Source organism: Melospiza georgiana, chromosome 29, assembly GCF_028018845.1.
Source record: "Melospiza georgiana isolate bMelGeo1 chromosome 29, bMelGeo1.pri, whole genome shotgun sequence".
Taxonomy (NCBI): domain Eukaryota; kingdom Metazoa; phylum Chordata; class Aves; order Passeriformes; family Passerellidae; genus Melospiza; species Melospiza georgiana.
In genome coordinates, this window is record NC_080458.1 from 5527221 (window position 1) to 5543101 (window position 15881).

The 15881-nt window shown below is 55.5% G+C and overlaps 1 protein-coding gene across 1 annotated transcript in view; it reads right to left on the reverse strand.

Moving 5' to 3' along the window:
* Window positions 1–15881, reverse strand: part of LRP1 (LDL receptor related protein 1) — a 129138-nt gene that overhangs the window by 19884 nt on the left and 93373 nt on the right. Inside the window, exons 48-68 of the mRNA XM_058042204.1 lie at window positions 15610–15723; window positions 14838–14987; window positions 14481–14603; window positions 13879–13995; window positions 12786–12914; window positions 12595–12717; window positions 11528–11668; window positions 11258–11445; window positions 9778–9961; window positions 9510–9595; window positions 9137–9256; window positions 7846–8033; window positions 6897–7102; window positions 5919–6107; window positions 5347–5495; window positions 4850–4943; window positions 4462–4578; window positions 3682–3801; window positions 2557–2679; window positions 1091–1216; window positions 64–180 (exon numbers count right to left, since the gene is read on the reverse strand). Coding sequence (XP_057898187.1) covers window positions 64–180; window positions 1091–1216; window positions 2557–2679; window positions 3682–3801; window positions 4462–4578; window positions 4850–4943; window positions 5347–5495; window positions 5919–6107; window positions 6897–7102; window positions 7846–8033; window positions 9137–9256; window positions 9510–9595; window positions 9778–9961; window positions 11258–11445; window positions 11528–11668; window positions 12595–12717; window positions 12786–12914; window positions 13879–13995; window positions 14481–14603; window positions 14838–14987; window positions 15610–15723 — 2904 coding nt within the window. The remainder of the gene's footprint in view (window positions 1–63; window positions 181–1090; window positions 1217–2556; window positions 2680–3681; window positions 3802–4461; window positions 4579–4849; window positions 4944–5346; window positions 5496–5918; window positions 6108–6896; window positions 7103–7845; window positions 8034–9136; window positions 9257–9509; window positions 9596–9777; window positions 9962–11257; window positions 11446–11527; window positions 11669–12594; window positions 12718–12785; window positions 12915–13878; window positions 13996–14480; window positions 14604–14837; window positions 14988–15609; window positions 15724–15881) is intronic.

Consider the following 15881-nt stretch of genomic DNA (forward strand, 5'->3'; position numbering starts at 1 on the left):
CAAACCTGTCCCCTGAGCAGTGCTCCCCCCTGGGGACAGCAGGGGCAGGGGAGTGGCACGTACTGCAGCTCTCCTCGTCGGAGTTGTCCCCGCAGTCGTTGTCGTAGTCGCACTGCCAGCGGCCCGGCACGCAGCGGTTGTTCTTGCAGCGGAACTGGTACGGCTCGCACGTGCGCTCGTCTGGGGACAGCGGGGACAATGGGGACAGCTCAGGGACAGGGTCATGGATAGGGACAGGGACAGGTCGGGGACACGTCAGGGACAGGGACAGGGACAGGTCAGAGAACTGGTACGGCTCGCACGTGCGCTCGTCTGGGGACAGTGGGGACAATGGGGACAGGTCAGGGACAGGGTCATGGATAGGGACAGGGACAGGTCAGGGACACGTCAGGGACAGGGACAGGGCAGAGAACTGGTACGGCTCGCACGTGCGCTCGTCTGGGGGGACAGGGACACATCAGGGCTGCCGGGGGGACAGCAGGGACAGGGACAGGTCAGGGACAGGGACACATCAGGGCTGCTGGGGAGACAGCAGGGACAGGGACAGGGACAGGTCAGGGACAGGGACAGGGCAGAGAACTGGTACGGCTCACATGTGCGCTCATCTGGGGACAATGGGGACAAGTCAGGGACAGGGACAGGTCAGGGCTGCTGGGGGACAGCAGGGACAGGGGTCAGCACTGCCCCAAAGGAGGGCATGGATGGCACAGGGACATGGATGGCACGGGGACGGGGGTCAGCACTGCCCCGCACAATGGGACAGGGATGGGATCAGCACTGCTCCAGTGAGGTCAGGAATGGGACAAGGACAGAGGTCAGCACTGCCCTGTGACAGGAGGATGAGACAGGGACAGCAGTGCCCTGAACATGGGGAGGGACAGGACAGGACAGGGACAGGGACAGGGACCAGGACAGGGGTCAGCACTACCCCTGCACCTCCCTCTGACCCAACCCTGCCCACACCACCCCAAAAAGGAGCAGCTGGAGCTCCTGGGCCACCACAGAGAAGCCAGCCAGCTCCAGGCCAGCCTGTCCCTCAGGGAACAGGGACACAAAATGACACTGGCTTGTCCCCAAGGCCTCCACTCACCGCATTCCTCCTTGGGCTCATCAGATCCATCCCCACAGTCGTCCTCCCCGTCACATTTCCAGCGTGCAGGGATGCACCTGCCCGAGTCCTTGCAGCGGAATTCGTCCACACCGCAGGTCATCTGGGCTGCAGGGGACAAAGGGACACAGGGCAGGGTCAGCGCTGCTCAGCACTGTGCTGCTCTCTGCAGGGATGATGGACAGCCTGGAGATGGGGGGATCTTCCTCCTTTTCAAGGAGTTCTCCAGGGAGATGTCAGGGGAGGAGGATCCCAGCGGGACAGAGACACCAAGAGCATCAGCCACTGCACACAGGGACTGAGCAGGGACAGAGGAGGGACACAGGAGGAACTGGGGTAAAACTGGGCAGGGACTGAGGTAGAACTGAGCAGGAATTGAGCAGATACTGAACAGGGACTAAGTAGGGACTGGGGTAGAACTGAGCAGAGACTGAGCAGGGACTGAGCAGGGACTGAAGAGGGACTGGGGTAGAATTGAGCAGGAATTGAGCAGGGATTGAGGAGGGACTAAGGTAGAACTGAGCAGGGACTGAGGAGGGACTAAGGTAGAACCGAGCAGGAACTGAGCAGGAACTAAGCAGGGATTGGGGTAGAACTGAGCAGGAATTGAGCAGGGACTGAGAAGGGACTGAGCAAGAACGGAGCAGGGAGCTGGGGTAGAACTGAGGTAGAACTGAGCAAGACCTGAGCAGGGACTGAGCAAGGACTGAGCAGGGACTAAGGAGGGACTGAGAAGGGACTGGGGTAGAACTGAGCAGGAACTGAGCAGGGACCAAGGAGGGACTGGGGTAGAATTGAGCAGGAACTGAGCAAGAACCGAGCAGGGACTGAAGAGGGACTGGGGTAGAATTGAGCAGGAATTGAGCAGGGATTGAGGAGGGACTAAGGTAGAACTGAGCAGGGACTGAGGAGGGAACTGGGGTAGAACCGAGCAGGAACTGAGCAGGAACTAAGCAGGGATTGGGGTAGAACTGAGCAGGAATTGAGCAGGGACTGAGAAGGGACTGAGCAAGAACGGAGCAGGGAGCTGGGGTAGAACTGAGGTAGAACTGAGCAAGACCTGAGCAGGGACTGAGCAAGGACTGAGCAGAGACTAAGGAGGGACTGAGAAGGGACTGGGGTAGAACTGAGCAGGAACTGAGCAGGAACTGAGCAGAGATCAAGGTAGAACTGAGCAGGAACTGATCAGGGACTGGAGGAGAGACTGGGGTAGAATTGAGCAGGAACTGAGCAACAACTGAGCAGGGACCGAGCAGAAACTGGGGTAGAACTGAGCACAAACTGGGGTAGAACTGAGCAGGAACTGAGCAGAGACAGAGCAGGGACTGAGCAGGGATCAAGAAGGGACTGGAGCAGGGACTTGCCACCCCTCCAGCACACAGAGGTGCCAGGTGTGATCATTTCACACTGGTCAGAGCCCCCTCCCCACACACACACAGGTGCCTTACTGCAGTTAGCAGGTTCATCAGAGCCGTCCACGCAGTCGTTGTCACGGTCACACACCCAGACCCGCGGGATGCAGCGCTTGGTGATGGCACACTGGAACTGGTTGGGGGCACACGTCACCTCGGCTGCAGCAGGGAGAAAGGAGGGGTCAGGAAGGGCAGCAGGGCAGGCAGGGACAGCCATTCCCCTCCCCCAAAACCAGCTGTGGGGTTGGGAGGTGTGTGGGTGCTCCAGGGATCACAAGGGGCTCAGTGGAGATGGAGCAGAGCCATAAAATGGCTCCAGAAGACTCCAAGCTGTTAGAGGCCACCAGATCCCTCAGCTGGGCAACAGGCTCAGCCCAAATCCACTTTGAGGGATTTAAGATTTCATTCCCACTAGGAAACAGGGCAGAGGCCACCAGATCCAGGCTCAGCCCAAATTCCACATCAAGGGATTTAAAATATTTAATTCCCATTAGGAAACAGGGCAGAGGCCACCAGATCCCTCAGCTGGGCAAGAGGCTCAGCCCAAATCCATTTCAAGGGATTTTAAATATTTCATTCCCACTAGGAAACAGGGCAGATCCCTCAGCCGGGCAACAGGCTCAGCCCAAATCCACTTCAAGGGACTTAAAGATTTAATTCATTTCATTCCCACTAGGAAATAGGGCAGAGATCACCAGATCCAGGCTCAGCCCAGATCCACTTTGAGGGATTTAAGGATTTCATTCCCACTAGGGAATAGGGCAGAGGCTACCAGATCTCACAGTTGGGCAACAGCTTCAACCCAAATCCATTTCAAGGGATTTAAAACTTGATTATCACTAGGAAACAGGGCAGAGGCCACCAGATCCAGGTTCAGCCCAAATTCCACATCAAGGGACTTTAAAGATTTCATTCCCACTAGGAAACAGGGCAGATCCCTCAGCTGGGCAACAGGCTCAGCCCAAATCCACTTCAAGGGACTTAAAGATTTAATTCATTTAATTCCCACTAGGAAACAGCAGTAGAGATGATGGCAACAGAGGGTCTGCATGGAGAAAGCCCTGGCACAACCCAGGGAGCCAAACACCCCAAGACACAGACCTGAACCCCTCAATCCGACCCACAGCAGCCCCCAGCTGACCCCCAGAGCCCCCCACTCACGACAATCCTTCTCATCCTCTCCGTCCCCACAGTTGTCCTGCCCGTTGCAGCGGAAGATGCCGGGGATGCAGCGGTTGGTGTTGGTGCACTTGAACTGGCTGGGCAGGCAGACGTGGATGTCTGGGGACAAGGTGACAATCAGGGGTGTCAGCGTTCAGAAACACATCATCACGAGAATGATTCTATGCAGGGGCTTTAATTGAAGAGCTGGAGGCACCTCAGGGACACAAATGTGGTGTTGGGAGGATGCAGGAGTGCCCAGAGTGTGCTTTAGATTTGGAAAAGAGAGCTCTGGGTGTCAGGGGTACAAACCCAAATCTGACCCCGACATGGGTTAGGGATGAACATGTTTTTATATTCTATCATTCTATAACGTTAATTCATGTTAATTCATGTTAATTATTAAACTTATATTGCTCTATTGTATACATAGATGTCATCCAAGCACGGGCTCCTCATGGTCCCCCTCAAACTTCTAACAGAGTTTCTCATGATTCTTCTCACGATTAACAATAAATATATTTAATTACTAAACAATCATCACATCTAACAATTATATCATTTATCATATACTGCTTACACAGGTGCAATTTCACATCATCTGGCAAACACAAAGCCTAACATTTTCAGAGTCTCTTTTTAACATTTTTCCAGGGCCCCACTACGTCCAGCTTCTTTCTAATTGCCCGAATTTTATGATTTTAAAACCTTTTACTATCAAGGGGGTGACAGGCAGCATCTCCACGCTGTGGAGGGTCACGGGGGGACACAGGGACCTACCACAGTTGGCCTCATCCGAGTTGTCCTGGCAGTCGTTGTCGCCATCGCAGATGAAGGCAGGGTTGGTGCAGATCCCTGTGGAGCACTGGAACTGCCCTGGCCTGCACTTGAACTCAGCTGTGGGGTGACACAGGGCCACAGGTTTGCTCTGAGGAACGTTTTGAGGGCACATCTCAACCTCAAACCCCTGCTCCATCCCTCTGGTGTCATCTGGACACTCTCTGGACTCAGCATCCAACTGTGGGCTTGGGCACTGCTCCATGGGACAGATGTGTCCCCCTGCTCCCTGAACCCTGTTGTGACTGACCCTCCCCTCCACAGGGCTGTCCCAACAGCCACCCTGCACACCCTGGGACACTCTGGGGCTGTGTCACCCCCTGGCACTCACGGCAATCCTCCGGCTCGTCCGACCGGTCCCCGCAGTCATCCTCGGTGTCGCATTTCCACCAGAAAGGGATGCACTTGTCATTCTTGCAGACAAACTGAAGGAGAGAGGAGCTCATGGATTTCAGGACAAAGTGATGGAGTTCAGGATGGGGAGAGGGGACTCCAAAAGATTTCATCCCACTGAGCTCAGCCGAGGGCACTGATCCTGCACTGTCCCCTCTGGGCATTCCCAAATCCTGACCCAGAGCAAAGCCTTAACCCCACCCAGCCCTTGGGGTTTGAGGAGAGGGGTAAAAGAACATTCTAGAGCTGAAGGTTCTCTGGCTCCACTTCAAACATGAAGTGCCACGGGAGGGAGGTGCTGCCTGCACCCAAACAACACCCCATCACCACCAGGGAGATCACGGCACGAGGGAACCGGACATGGGGAACACCCAGACAGGCAGGGACAGGTGGGGACAGGAAAGGACAGGAAAGGACAGGCAGGCAGGAGCTTACCTGGCTGGCAGTGCAGTTGGACACGCAGGTTTTGCCATCACTGCCCAGGTAGAAGTTGGTGGGACAGGCACATTTGTGGCCCCCACCCGGGGAGAGCAGGCAGAGGTTGCTGCAGCCGCCGTTGTTGGTCTTGCAGGGATGGTTGGGAACTGGGAAGAGCAGGGTGACAACAGCAAGTCAGACCAAGCTGGGGACCCTCAGGGTGGCAAGACCCTTGTCACCCTGCTCCTGCTCCCCCTGCCCAACCTGGCATCCCCCCACATCCCTTTCCTGGCGTGGTTCCCCAGCATCCCCAAGCTGTGCTCCGTGAGAAATGAAAATGAGAATTTAAACTTCTATTTCTCCAAAGTATCCAGTCTTATTTGCAAGAATTTGTACTTCTATTTCTCCAAAGTATCCAGTCTTATTTACAAGGCCACCCTTTGCAACTTGTTTCTACTTCCATTTCTCTCTCTCTGTCCCATTCCATGGCATTTCCAAGCCAGCATTTCTTATCTCAAGGTTTGCACACAGTGTGAGCTTTTTGTCAGGCTTGGAGAATTCTCTACAAATCCCTTTCCCACATCGCTCACCGTCAGGCTGGCGGTAGGGGTGGTAGATGTGGATGTCCATGGGCCTGTGCAAGGTGCTGATCAGCAGGGTCTTGTTGGCTCCTGTTGTTTTGTGGGCTCGGTTGATGGATTTGGTCTCCCAGTCAGTCCAGTAGATGAAATCCTCGAAGAGGGTGAGCGCGAAGATGTGAGGGATGTCCTGGCTCAGCACTGAGAGGGGAATGGATGCTCAGACAGGGGCTGTGCCATGCTCCCCTTTCACAGAGAAGCAGCATGGACACAGAGGAGTGGCCAGAGCTGGGGACTGTCCCCAACAGTGCTGGCTCCCAGTGCCTGGACCTTCCCAAGGTGTGCTGGCACCCACAGAGCTCAGGAGCAGGCACTCAGAGAGGAGCTGTGCCATGTTCCCTTCCCATAAAGAAGCAGCAAAGAGGACACAGAGGGGTGACCAGAGCTGGGGACTGTCCCCAACAGTTCCCACTCCAGCATCTGGCCCAGAGCCTGGCTGTGCTGACACCCATGGAGCTCAGGAGCAGGCACAGAGGGGCTGAGGCACATTCCCCTCCCAAAAGGAAGCACCATGGACACAGAGGAGTGGACAGGGATGGGGACTGTCCCCAACAGCGCTGGCTCCAACACCTGACCCAAAGCTGGACCATTCCAAGGTGTGCTGGCACCCACGGAGCTCAGGAGCAGGCACTCAGAGAGGAGCTGTGCCACATTCCCCTCCCATAAAGAAGCAGCAAAGAGGACACAGAGGAGTGACCAGAGTTGGGCACTGTCCCCAACAGCTCCCACTCCAACACCTGGCCCAGAGCCTGGCTGTGCTGGCACCCACGGAGCTCAGGAGCAGGCACAGAGGGGCTGAGGCACATTCCCCTCCCAAAAGGAAGCACCATGGACACAGAGGAGTGGACAGGGATGGGGACTGTCCCCAACAGTGCTGGCTCCAACACCTGACCTAGAGCCTGGCTGTGCTGGCACCCATGGAGCTCTCACCCGTGTGCCTGTTGGAGCCATCCAGGCTGGCAAACTCGATGTAATCCTCACGGGCATCAGCCCAGTAGATCCTGCTGTTGATGTAGTCCAGGGTGAGCCCGTTGGGCCAGGTGATCTTGGTGTCCACGATGACGCTGCGGTTGGTGCCGTCCATGCCGATCTTCCCAATCAGAGAGTGGTCACCCCAGTCTGTCCAGTAGAGGTAGCTGGGGGCGAAACACAAGAGATGTTGAGTTGTAAACCACAAAAATTTCTCCCTGTGAGAATCCCTGGCCCAGAGAAATTGTGGTTGCCCCATTCCTGGAAGTGTCCAAGGTTGGATGGGGCTTGGAGCAACCTGGGACAGTGGGGTGGAACAAGATGGTTCTTTAAGGCCCCTTCCATCACAAACCACCCCATAACTCTGTGATGAACAGGCAGGGTAGGGGAAACCATCCAGGTGTCCCAGAGGCCAAGAGGGAAAGCTTCATCCCATCTCCCAACCTCTGGGACTACAGCAAGACGACCACAGGGCATGGAGCAACCTGGGATAGCAGAAGGTGACTGCCCACAGCAGTGGGGTGGAACAAGATGGTCTTTAAGGCTCCTTCCATCCCAAACCACCCCATGACTCTGTGATAAACAGGCACAGGGTAGGGAAAACCATCCAGGTGTCCCAGAGGCCAAGAGGAAAGGCTTCATCTCATCTTCTAACCTCTGGGACTACAGCAAGATGACCACAGGGCATGGAGCAACCTGGGATAGCAGAAGGTGACTGCCCACAGCAATGAGGTGGAACAAGATGGTCTTTAAGGTCCCTTCCATCACAAACCACCCCATAACTCTGTGATGAACAGGCACAGGGTAGGGAAAACCATCCAGGTGTCCCAGTGGCCAAGAGGGAAGGCTTGCTCCCATCTCCCAACCTCTGGGACAGCAGCCAGATGCCCCCAGTCCCCCAGGCTCTCACCCGTTCTGCACGTCCACCACGAGCGCGCGTGGCTCGCGCAGCCCCGAGTTGACCAGCACGGTGCGGTAGGCCCCGTTGAGCTTGGACACCTCGATGGTGTCCCGGCCCTTGTCACACCAGTAGAGGTTTCCTCCCACCCAGTCCACGGCCAGCCCGTCAGGATTGCTGAGCCCAGTGCGGTGAAGGACCTGCCAGGAGGAGTCAGAGGTGATGGGGATGAGCAGAAAGAACCAAGCTTTGTCTCAGTGGTTATAGCATCCCCCACTCCCCAGCCCAGATCCTCCTCATCACTCCCCTCTTAGGTTTAGATGGGATATTGGGAAGAAATTCCTCCCTGTGAGGGTGGGGAGGCCCTGGCAGAGGTTGGCCAGAGAAGCTGTGGCTGCTCCAGATCCCTGGAAGTGTCCAAGGCCAGGCTGGATGGGGCTTGGAGCAACCTGGGATAGTGGAAGACGTCCCTGCCCACATCAGGGGAGTGAAACTGGATGATCTTTAAGATCCCTTCTCCTCCAAATCATTCCATTCAAAAGCTGATCCTCTCTAATATCATCCTAATCATTAAGAAGCTATGAACCAGCATTTGCCTTTTAAGCTAAAGAAAGAGGGCTCCTCCTCTCCATAATGGTATTCCTCAACTAAACCCCAGCCCCTGACTTTTTATCATGCTCACTTCATGACTCACTTTCTCTTTAATTATCCAACCCAAACTTCTGTCATTTGTATCAATAAATCCCCCCTCTTTGACAACTCCATAACTCTTCCCCCAACCTTCCTTGTTATCTAATTTTTTAAATTATTTAATGCTTTAATTTTTTATTTTTATTATTTAATTATTTTAATTATTTTAATTTATTTTATTATCTAATGTTACAACTCACTTTATAAGCTTCTTGACCAATCACACAAAGCAAAAGCACATTGACAGTAGTTCTATTTAATTACCATAAGCACAGGTACCTTTGGTTAAAACAATGCTTGCTTATTTCCAATACAATACCTGCTTGTAAGCCTTAAAACACAACACACAGAGCTCCATTATTAAGCTTTAACTTTCCTTATATCTTGCTAGATAAACTTTCTGCAGCTTAGAGAGCTATTCAGACACGCGTTAATACACAGACCATTGTTCTATTTGCTTTTCTACAGTTTAAATAATTTTTCTGCTGACCTATCTCACGGCTGCTGCTTTAGCTCTACTCACAGTTCTGCTGTCTCTGAGGCCTGCCTTTCGCAGCTTTCCCCAAAATCCTCCGATTTTCCCTGTAATTCTGTGGATTCCCCCAGTGCCCACCTGGACGTTGCTGCCGTTGATGTGCATGCGGCGGATCATGCTGCCCTGTGTGGTGACATCTGTCCAGTAGATCATCTGCTCCCTGTAGTCGAAATCCAGAGCCACAGCGTTGTTCAGCCCCTGGAGAGCAGGGAGGGAGAAGGGTTGCAGCAGCTTCAGTGGCTGCCGTGGGTTCTGGGGGGGTTTTATAAAGCCCACAGCCTCGCTGCCTGCTCCTCGCTCACAGTGACATTTAGATGGATCTGCCATTCCCCTGACAAGCCAGGAGCCAAAACTCCTCAGCTGGCAGCTCCTGTGTCCTTCAGGGCTTGCTCCATCCCCAAATCCCCTCCATATGGAGCTGCTGTGCCTCCTGCTCTCACTCATGCCTCACCTGTTTGAGCAGGGTGTAGTTGGAGCCATCCAGGTTGAGCTTCCTCAGATAGTAACGGTTGGCAAAGATGAGGAAAGGCTCTTCATCTGCACAGGGAAAGAGGGAAAAGTGGCAGGGGAGCACTGCTGGGATGTGGGCAGAACCCTGCAGACCTGCCACCCCTCCCTCAGGAGCTGGGGGCAGCCATTCACCCTCCATCTCCAGCACCAGGAGCATCCCCACGGTCACCAGGAACACCCTGAGCTCTGCGCCCACACCTGCCTCTCACCTGTGACAGCCTTGCAGCTGGTGGGGTTGTCAGGTCTGAGCTTGTAGCCCTCGGTGCAAAGGCACTTGTAGCTGCCCAGGGTGTTGATGCACTTCTGGCTGCAGGGGTAGGTGGTGGAGCACTCGTCGATGTCGATGCACGTCTTCCCGTCGTCCTTCAGCCGGAATCCGGGACGGCATCTGCACTGCAGGAGCAACCCAGAGCTGTCAGACACCTCCAGGGCAGGAGGTGGCAGGTGCTGGGAGGTGACAAGCGTCACCATGGGACATGCAGACTCAGCAAGGACAGCTGAGATGCACAAACAGTGCTTGAAGAGACCGTGTCATGTCCCCGGCCCAGCTGGCACGGGATAGACACAACGCGCAGAGGAGGAGGAGGAGGAGGAGGAGAGGGAACAGCAGGAGCTGTGCCAGGGGAGGTTTAGGCTGGATATCAGGAAAAGGTTCTTCCCCCAGAGGGTGGTCAGACAGAAAAGGTTCTTCACCCCAGAGGGTGGTCAGGCACTGCTGGCTGGAACAGCCCCAGGAGAATTTGGACAATTCTCAGGCACAGAGTGAGATTGCTGAAATCTCCTGGTACAGGACAGACACAACCCACGAAGGAGGAAGAGGAGGAGGAGGAGGAGGAGGAGGAGAGGGAACAGCAGGAGCTGTGCCAGGGGAGGTTTAGGCTGGATATCAGGAAAAGGCTCTTCCCCCAGACACTGCTGGCTGGCACAGCCCCAGGAGCATTTGGACAACTCTCGGGCACAGAGTGAGATTGTGAGATCTCCTGTGCAGGAGCAGGAATTGGACTTTGTGGGTCCCTTCCAGCTCAGGGCATTCTGTAATTCCACAATCTCTGCAGCCAGCCCGCCCCCACCCTGTTGGGGAAGATGAAACAGGGAAGACTTATAAATATGATTGCCTGGCAAAAGATTTTGAGAATATAGAAACTATCAGTGAGATTGAAATGAAAGTAAGCTTTGAGATACTTTAGTTACTGAACAATAGGAAAACAATGGTGTGGCCGGCTGAAGGTGACCCCCTTTTGATGAAACAACACCCTCTGCTCGCAGGCAGCTCCAAGGGTGCGAGCAGACCCTGCCAGCTTGGCAGATGGGGTCCAAAGAGGAGTTTTTAGGGTTTAAAATGTAACCCAGTGTGGTAATGTAGTGATTCTTATAGGCTGTATGGAAATGCTGTAGGATTTGTATCTTGTACTGGATTGGTTAGTGAGAATCAGAATATTCAACACAGAAGATGATTTATTGTATTGTACCAGGAACTTCGCTCTCTCATCCTCTTTCTTACTCTCTTTACCTCTCTCTCCCTCTCTCAGGCCTGCTCTGAGCTGTGCCTGGCAGCTCCCAGCAGCTCCCTGCACTTGTCCCTTTGCAATAAACCCCAAATTCCACGCCCTGGCTTCAGAGATCTCTCCTCTCCATCCATCCCGACCATGCAACCCCCAGTCATTCCCACACCACCCCGTGTCCCTTTACCTTGTACCCAATCTTGAGGTCCTCACACTCCTGGGAGCAGCCACTCAGCTTCTTGTTGAGGCACTCGTTGATGAAGCAGTTGAGCTCGTCGGAGCCGTCGGCGCAGTCGTTGTTGTTGTCGCACAGCAGCGCCTCGGAGATGCAATTCCCGTTCTTGCACAGGAAGAAGGAGTCGTTGCACTTGTTTTCTGCAGAGAGGAGGTGGCAGTGATCAGTGCTGGGATTCCATTATCCCCTTCCCCCAGGACCCCAGCATGCCCCCACAGGTACCTGGGCTGCTGCAGCGTGGGTTTTTGGGTGCCTCATCCGAGTGGTCGTGGCAGTCGAACTCGCCGTCGCACTCCCACTGCCGGTTGCTGAGGCAGCGGCCGTTCTGGCAGCGGAACTCGTGGGGGCCACAGGTGGGATATTCTGGGGGAGGATGAGGGGCTCAGCCAGCAGCCCACCCTCCTGGGGCTCCCAGAGCCACCGTGGGGACACTCAGAGAGAGGAACCATAGAGCCAAAACCTTCCTGAGCTGCTGGGAGTGATGGGGACAGCACAGAGCAGCTGGCGTGGGACAGGGCTGCCCTGCACACACATGGAACTCTCTGTGGGTTTGGATCTCTGGGTGGATCTGGATGTCTCTGTGGGTTTGAATCTCTTTGTGGGTTTGGATTTCTGTGTGGGTCTGGATCTTTCTCACTGGGTCTGGATCTCTCTGGGTTTGGATCTCTCTGTGTGGATTTGGATCTCTCTGGGGGTTTGGATCCCTCTGGGGGTTTGGATCTCTGGGTAGGTCTGGATGTCTCTGTGGGTTTGGATCATTCTGTGGATTTAGATCTCTCGGTGGATTTAGATCTCCCTCAGTAGGTCTGGACCTCTCTCACTAGGTTTGGATCTCTGTGAGGGTCTGGATCTCTCTGGGGGTTTGGATCTCTCAGAGGGTTTAAATATCTGTTTGGGCTTGGATCCCTCTGTGGGTCTGGATCTCTGTGTCTGGGTTTGAATCTCTTTGTGGATTTGGATCTCTGGGTGGGTTTGGATCTCTCAGTGAGTTTGAAACCCAGTGGGGTTTGGATCTCTGTCTGGGTGGGTTTGGATCTCTCAGTGAGTTTGAAACCCAGTGGGTTTGGATCTCTGGGTGGGTTTGGATCTCTCTGTGGGTCTGGACCTCTGTCTCAGGGCTGGGGCGCTGCCCTCCACTAACAACCCCTTTCTGCTGCCTCTCTGGGCTCCCTCTCACCACACTCACACCAAACCCCTCTGGGGTGATGAAGCCCCTCCCAGGGCACTGTCCCAAAGCCCATGAGGACCCAGCAGGGCCAGTCCCCACCCAGGCTCCCACAAACACCCACCACATTCCGGGGACTCATCAGAGCCATCACCGCAGTCATCGTCGTGGTCGCAGACGAAGTGCTTGGGGATGCACTGCCGGTTCCCACACATGAACTCCCTCTCATCACAGGTGTTGTTGTACACTGCAAAGGGGCACTGTCACCACCAGCCCCTGCCAGCCCCCAGCCTCCCCCAGCCCCCAGGCACTCACAGCAGCCAGCAGCGAGCGTCTCATCGGCCCCGTCAGCGCAGTCCTTGTCCCCGTCACACAGCCAGCGCTCCGGCACGCACACGTAGGTGCCAGGGCACTGGAAGGATCCTGAGCTGCAGGTGGTGAGCTCTGGGGAAGGAAAGGGCAGGATGTGTTACAGTGCAATGTAATAGCCTGTTTTCAACTCTCTCGCTGAGTGCTGTCTGTCAATCTTGGCATTCCAGAGAGGGCATTATCGTGTAATTGGCAAAGTTCAAAAGAGGCCTCTCAGCCCTGGGGACATTGGGCCATCCAGGTGTCACTTGTCCCTTTGTCCCTCCCCTCCTGTACCTGGTTGGTGGCTCCCTACCCCTTCCCTGCCCCTCTTCCCGGGGTTAAAAGGAACAGCAACCACGGGCTCAGGGAGTTCTGCTGGAGCTGTTGCTGCATTCAGAGTGGGCCACAACAAAGCTTTGGATCCAAACCCTCCAGCAGAACTCAACTCCTTTCCTTCACCATGGCCTTAAAGCTTCTCCACCAGGGTAAACCTGAGCTCCTGCATGCCTGGACCTGTCCCAAGCACCCAGCTGCAATATCCAGCTGGCCAAAGGTGTCTCTGGGGTGAAACCACCACAGCTGCTGCCTTTGGTCAAGCAGCAAGGGCTGGACAAACCCAGGCATGTTCCATCTGGCTATACTGGTATTTAATTCCAATATATTGGTATTTAATTCCAATATATTGGCACCCAACGTGAGGCAGCTCCATCCTGGGGATGGATCAGTCAGGGAAGAGACCCCTGAGGTGGCACCCTCACTTTTGCTGCAATATCCAGCCGGCCAAAGGTGTCTCTGAGGTGAAACCACCACAGCTGCTGCCTTTGGTCAAGCAGCAAGAGCCAGACAAGCCCAGGCATGTCCCATCCGGCTATATTGGTATTTAATTCCAATAAGGATGGAGCCCCATCACCCCACTGCTGGAGCCCCAGCAGGTATAGATACAATGAGACCACAGGTGGGAGAAGGGATGGGCAGAGGCAGGAACACGGATGTAGGAACATGGTGATGGAGCAGGAAGGGATGGAAACCGGGGGGAGAAGGGCTGGAGCAGACTCACGGCAGCGACTGTCCTCGTCAGAGCCATCCCCACAGTCATCAGCCCCATCACACACCCAGAGCTTGGAGATGCAGCGGTGGTTGTTGCACTCGAACTGCACGGGGTAGCAGAACTTGTCTGGGGGAGGAGAAGAGGAGGAGATGGAGGTCAGAGGGAGGTGATAAAGGGAGGAGAAACCAGCAGAGCATGGCCAGGCTGGGCCAGCTGGGCTCCAGGAGCCCAGGGGGTGTTGTGGTGTTGTGGTCCCACAGGGATGGTGTGGGACTCGCTGGTGGGGACCTGAGGAAGATCCCCAGCTCCTGAGCACTGTTGGGGCTTGTTCCAGGAGGTTAAAACTAAAAGTGCAGCTGAAGGGAGCCATAACTGGTCCCATTCAAAAGTGCTACAGACATTTGTGCGTGTGCTGAGCAAAGCAGCACATGAGGATATTTACACTGGTCACAGCTAAAAGCACAAAAGTGTGGAGTAAAACCACAAAGGGGGAAGAATCTTGGGTCTGTCCTTGGCAAATGGATGTCAGAGAGAGAAGAGGGTCCTGCCCACCCTGCAGCACCCCCCTGTGCCCCAGCCCAAACCCTGAGTGTCCCCACCCTGCCGCTCACTGCACTGCGCCTCATCCTCGCCGTTCTCGCAGTCATCCTCCTTGTCACAGGTCCAGGTCATGGGGATGCACCTCCCACTCGGGCAGGCAAAGTAGTTGGATGGACATTTGGGCTTCCTCCCACCTACTTTGTGATGGAAACATCAGTGAGGACGACAGCACAGCCAGGTCCTGCCTCCTCCCAGCCCAGAACTGAAGGATTCCTCCCCAGAATCCCCCTGAGGTCCCACCTCCCTCCAGCACCATCTATGCAGGAGAACAACAGTCCCAGTGGGCAAACAGAACCTCCACAGCCCAAGTAGACCCCAAAAGGGGCATCCCTGCCCCCCCAGAGCCCCCTGTGCCCTCCTGCTCTCACCGGGGCAGTTGCGCTCGTCCGAGAAATCGCCGCAGTCGTTGGCACCGTCACACACCCAGCTGGGGGCATAGCACAGCGACGTGTGCTCGCACTTCTGGAACGTGGTGCCCTTCACCCCCAGCTTGAAGTAGCTGCTGCAGTCGGTGGCAGCTGAGAGGAATCACAGAAGGAGCTCTGGTGACACAGCAGGAAGCACGGCAGAAGCCCCCTGGTCTGGCTCCACCATGTGGCACTGGACCCTGCCCTGCTGCCAGGGCCCACCACACCCCACAAACCCCCAGATGTGCCCCCCACACACCCCCAGATATGCCCCACACATGCCCAGAACTGCCCCACACATGCCCAGAACTGCAGGGATCCAACAGGTTTTGGGGTGCTGAGCATGGCACAGAGGGGCTGAAGGGGAGGGCTGGGACTGCCTCATCCCAGGACTGGAGCAGGACCCTCCTCCCTCCCTGACCCACCACGTGGCACTGGACCCTGCCAGAGACTGCCACACCCTAGACCCCCAGATATGCCCCACACATGCCGAGAGCTGCAGGGATCCAACAGGTTTTGGGGTGCTGAGCACCGGCAGGATCCAAATGGTGTTGGGGTGCTTCAGAGGGGCTGAAGGGGTGGGTTGGGGCTGCCCCATCTCAGGACAGGAGCAGGACCCTCCTCCCTCCCCGACCCATCCCAAATCCCAAATCCCAGCTCCCTGCTGCCAGCACTGAGAGCAGCAGCATCCCCAGAGCTGAGGAGGGGCCAGGGGCAGCAGCTGGGCACTCACTGCAGTTCATCTCATCAGATGCATCCTCGCAGTCGATGAACTGGTTGCAGCGGCTGGAATTGCTGATGCAGGTCCCGTCCCGGCAGCGGAACTCGGTGGCAGCACAGCTGGTCTCTGCCAGGGGGGAAGAGAAACCCCCAAAATTCATGAGGAAGGGTCCTCACATGCACATCCACACCTCCCCAGTGCCCACACAGCTCTGGGATGCTCAGAGTGCTCCCAGACCCTGCCTGGCTCACGCTCTCCCTGGCACAAGCAGAGCTGGACAGGAC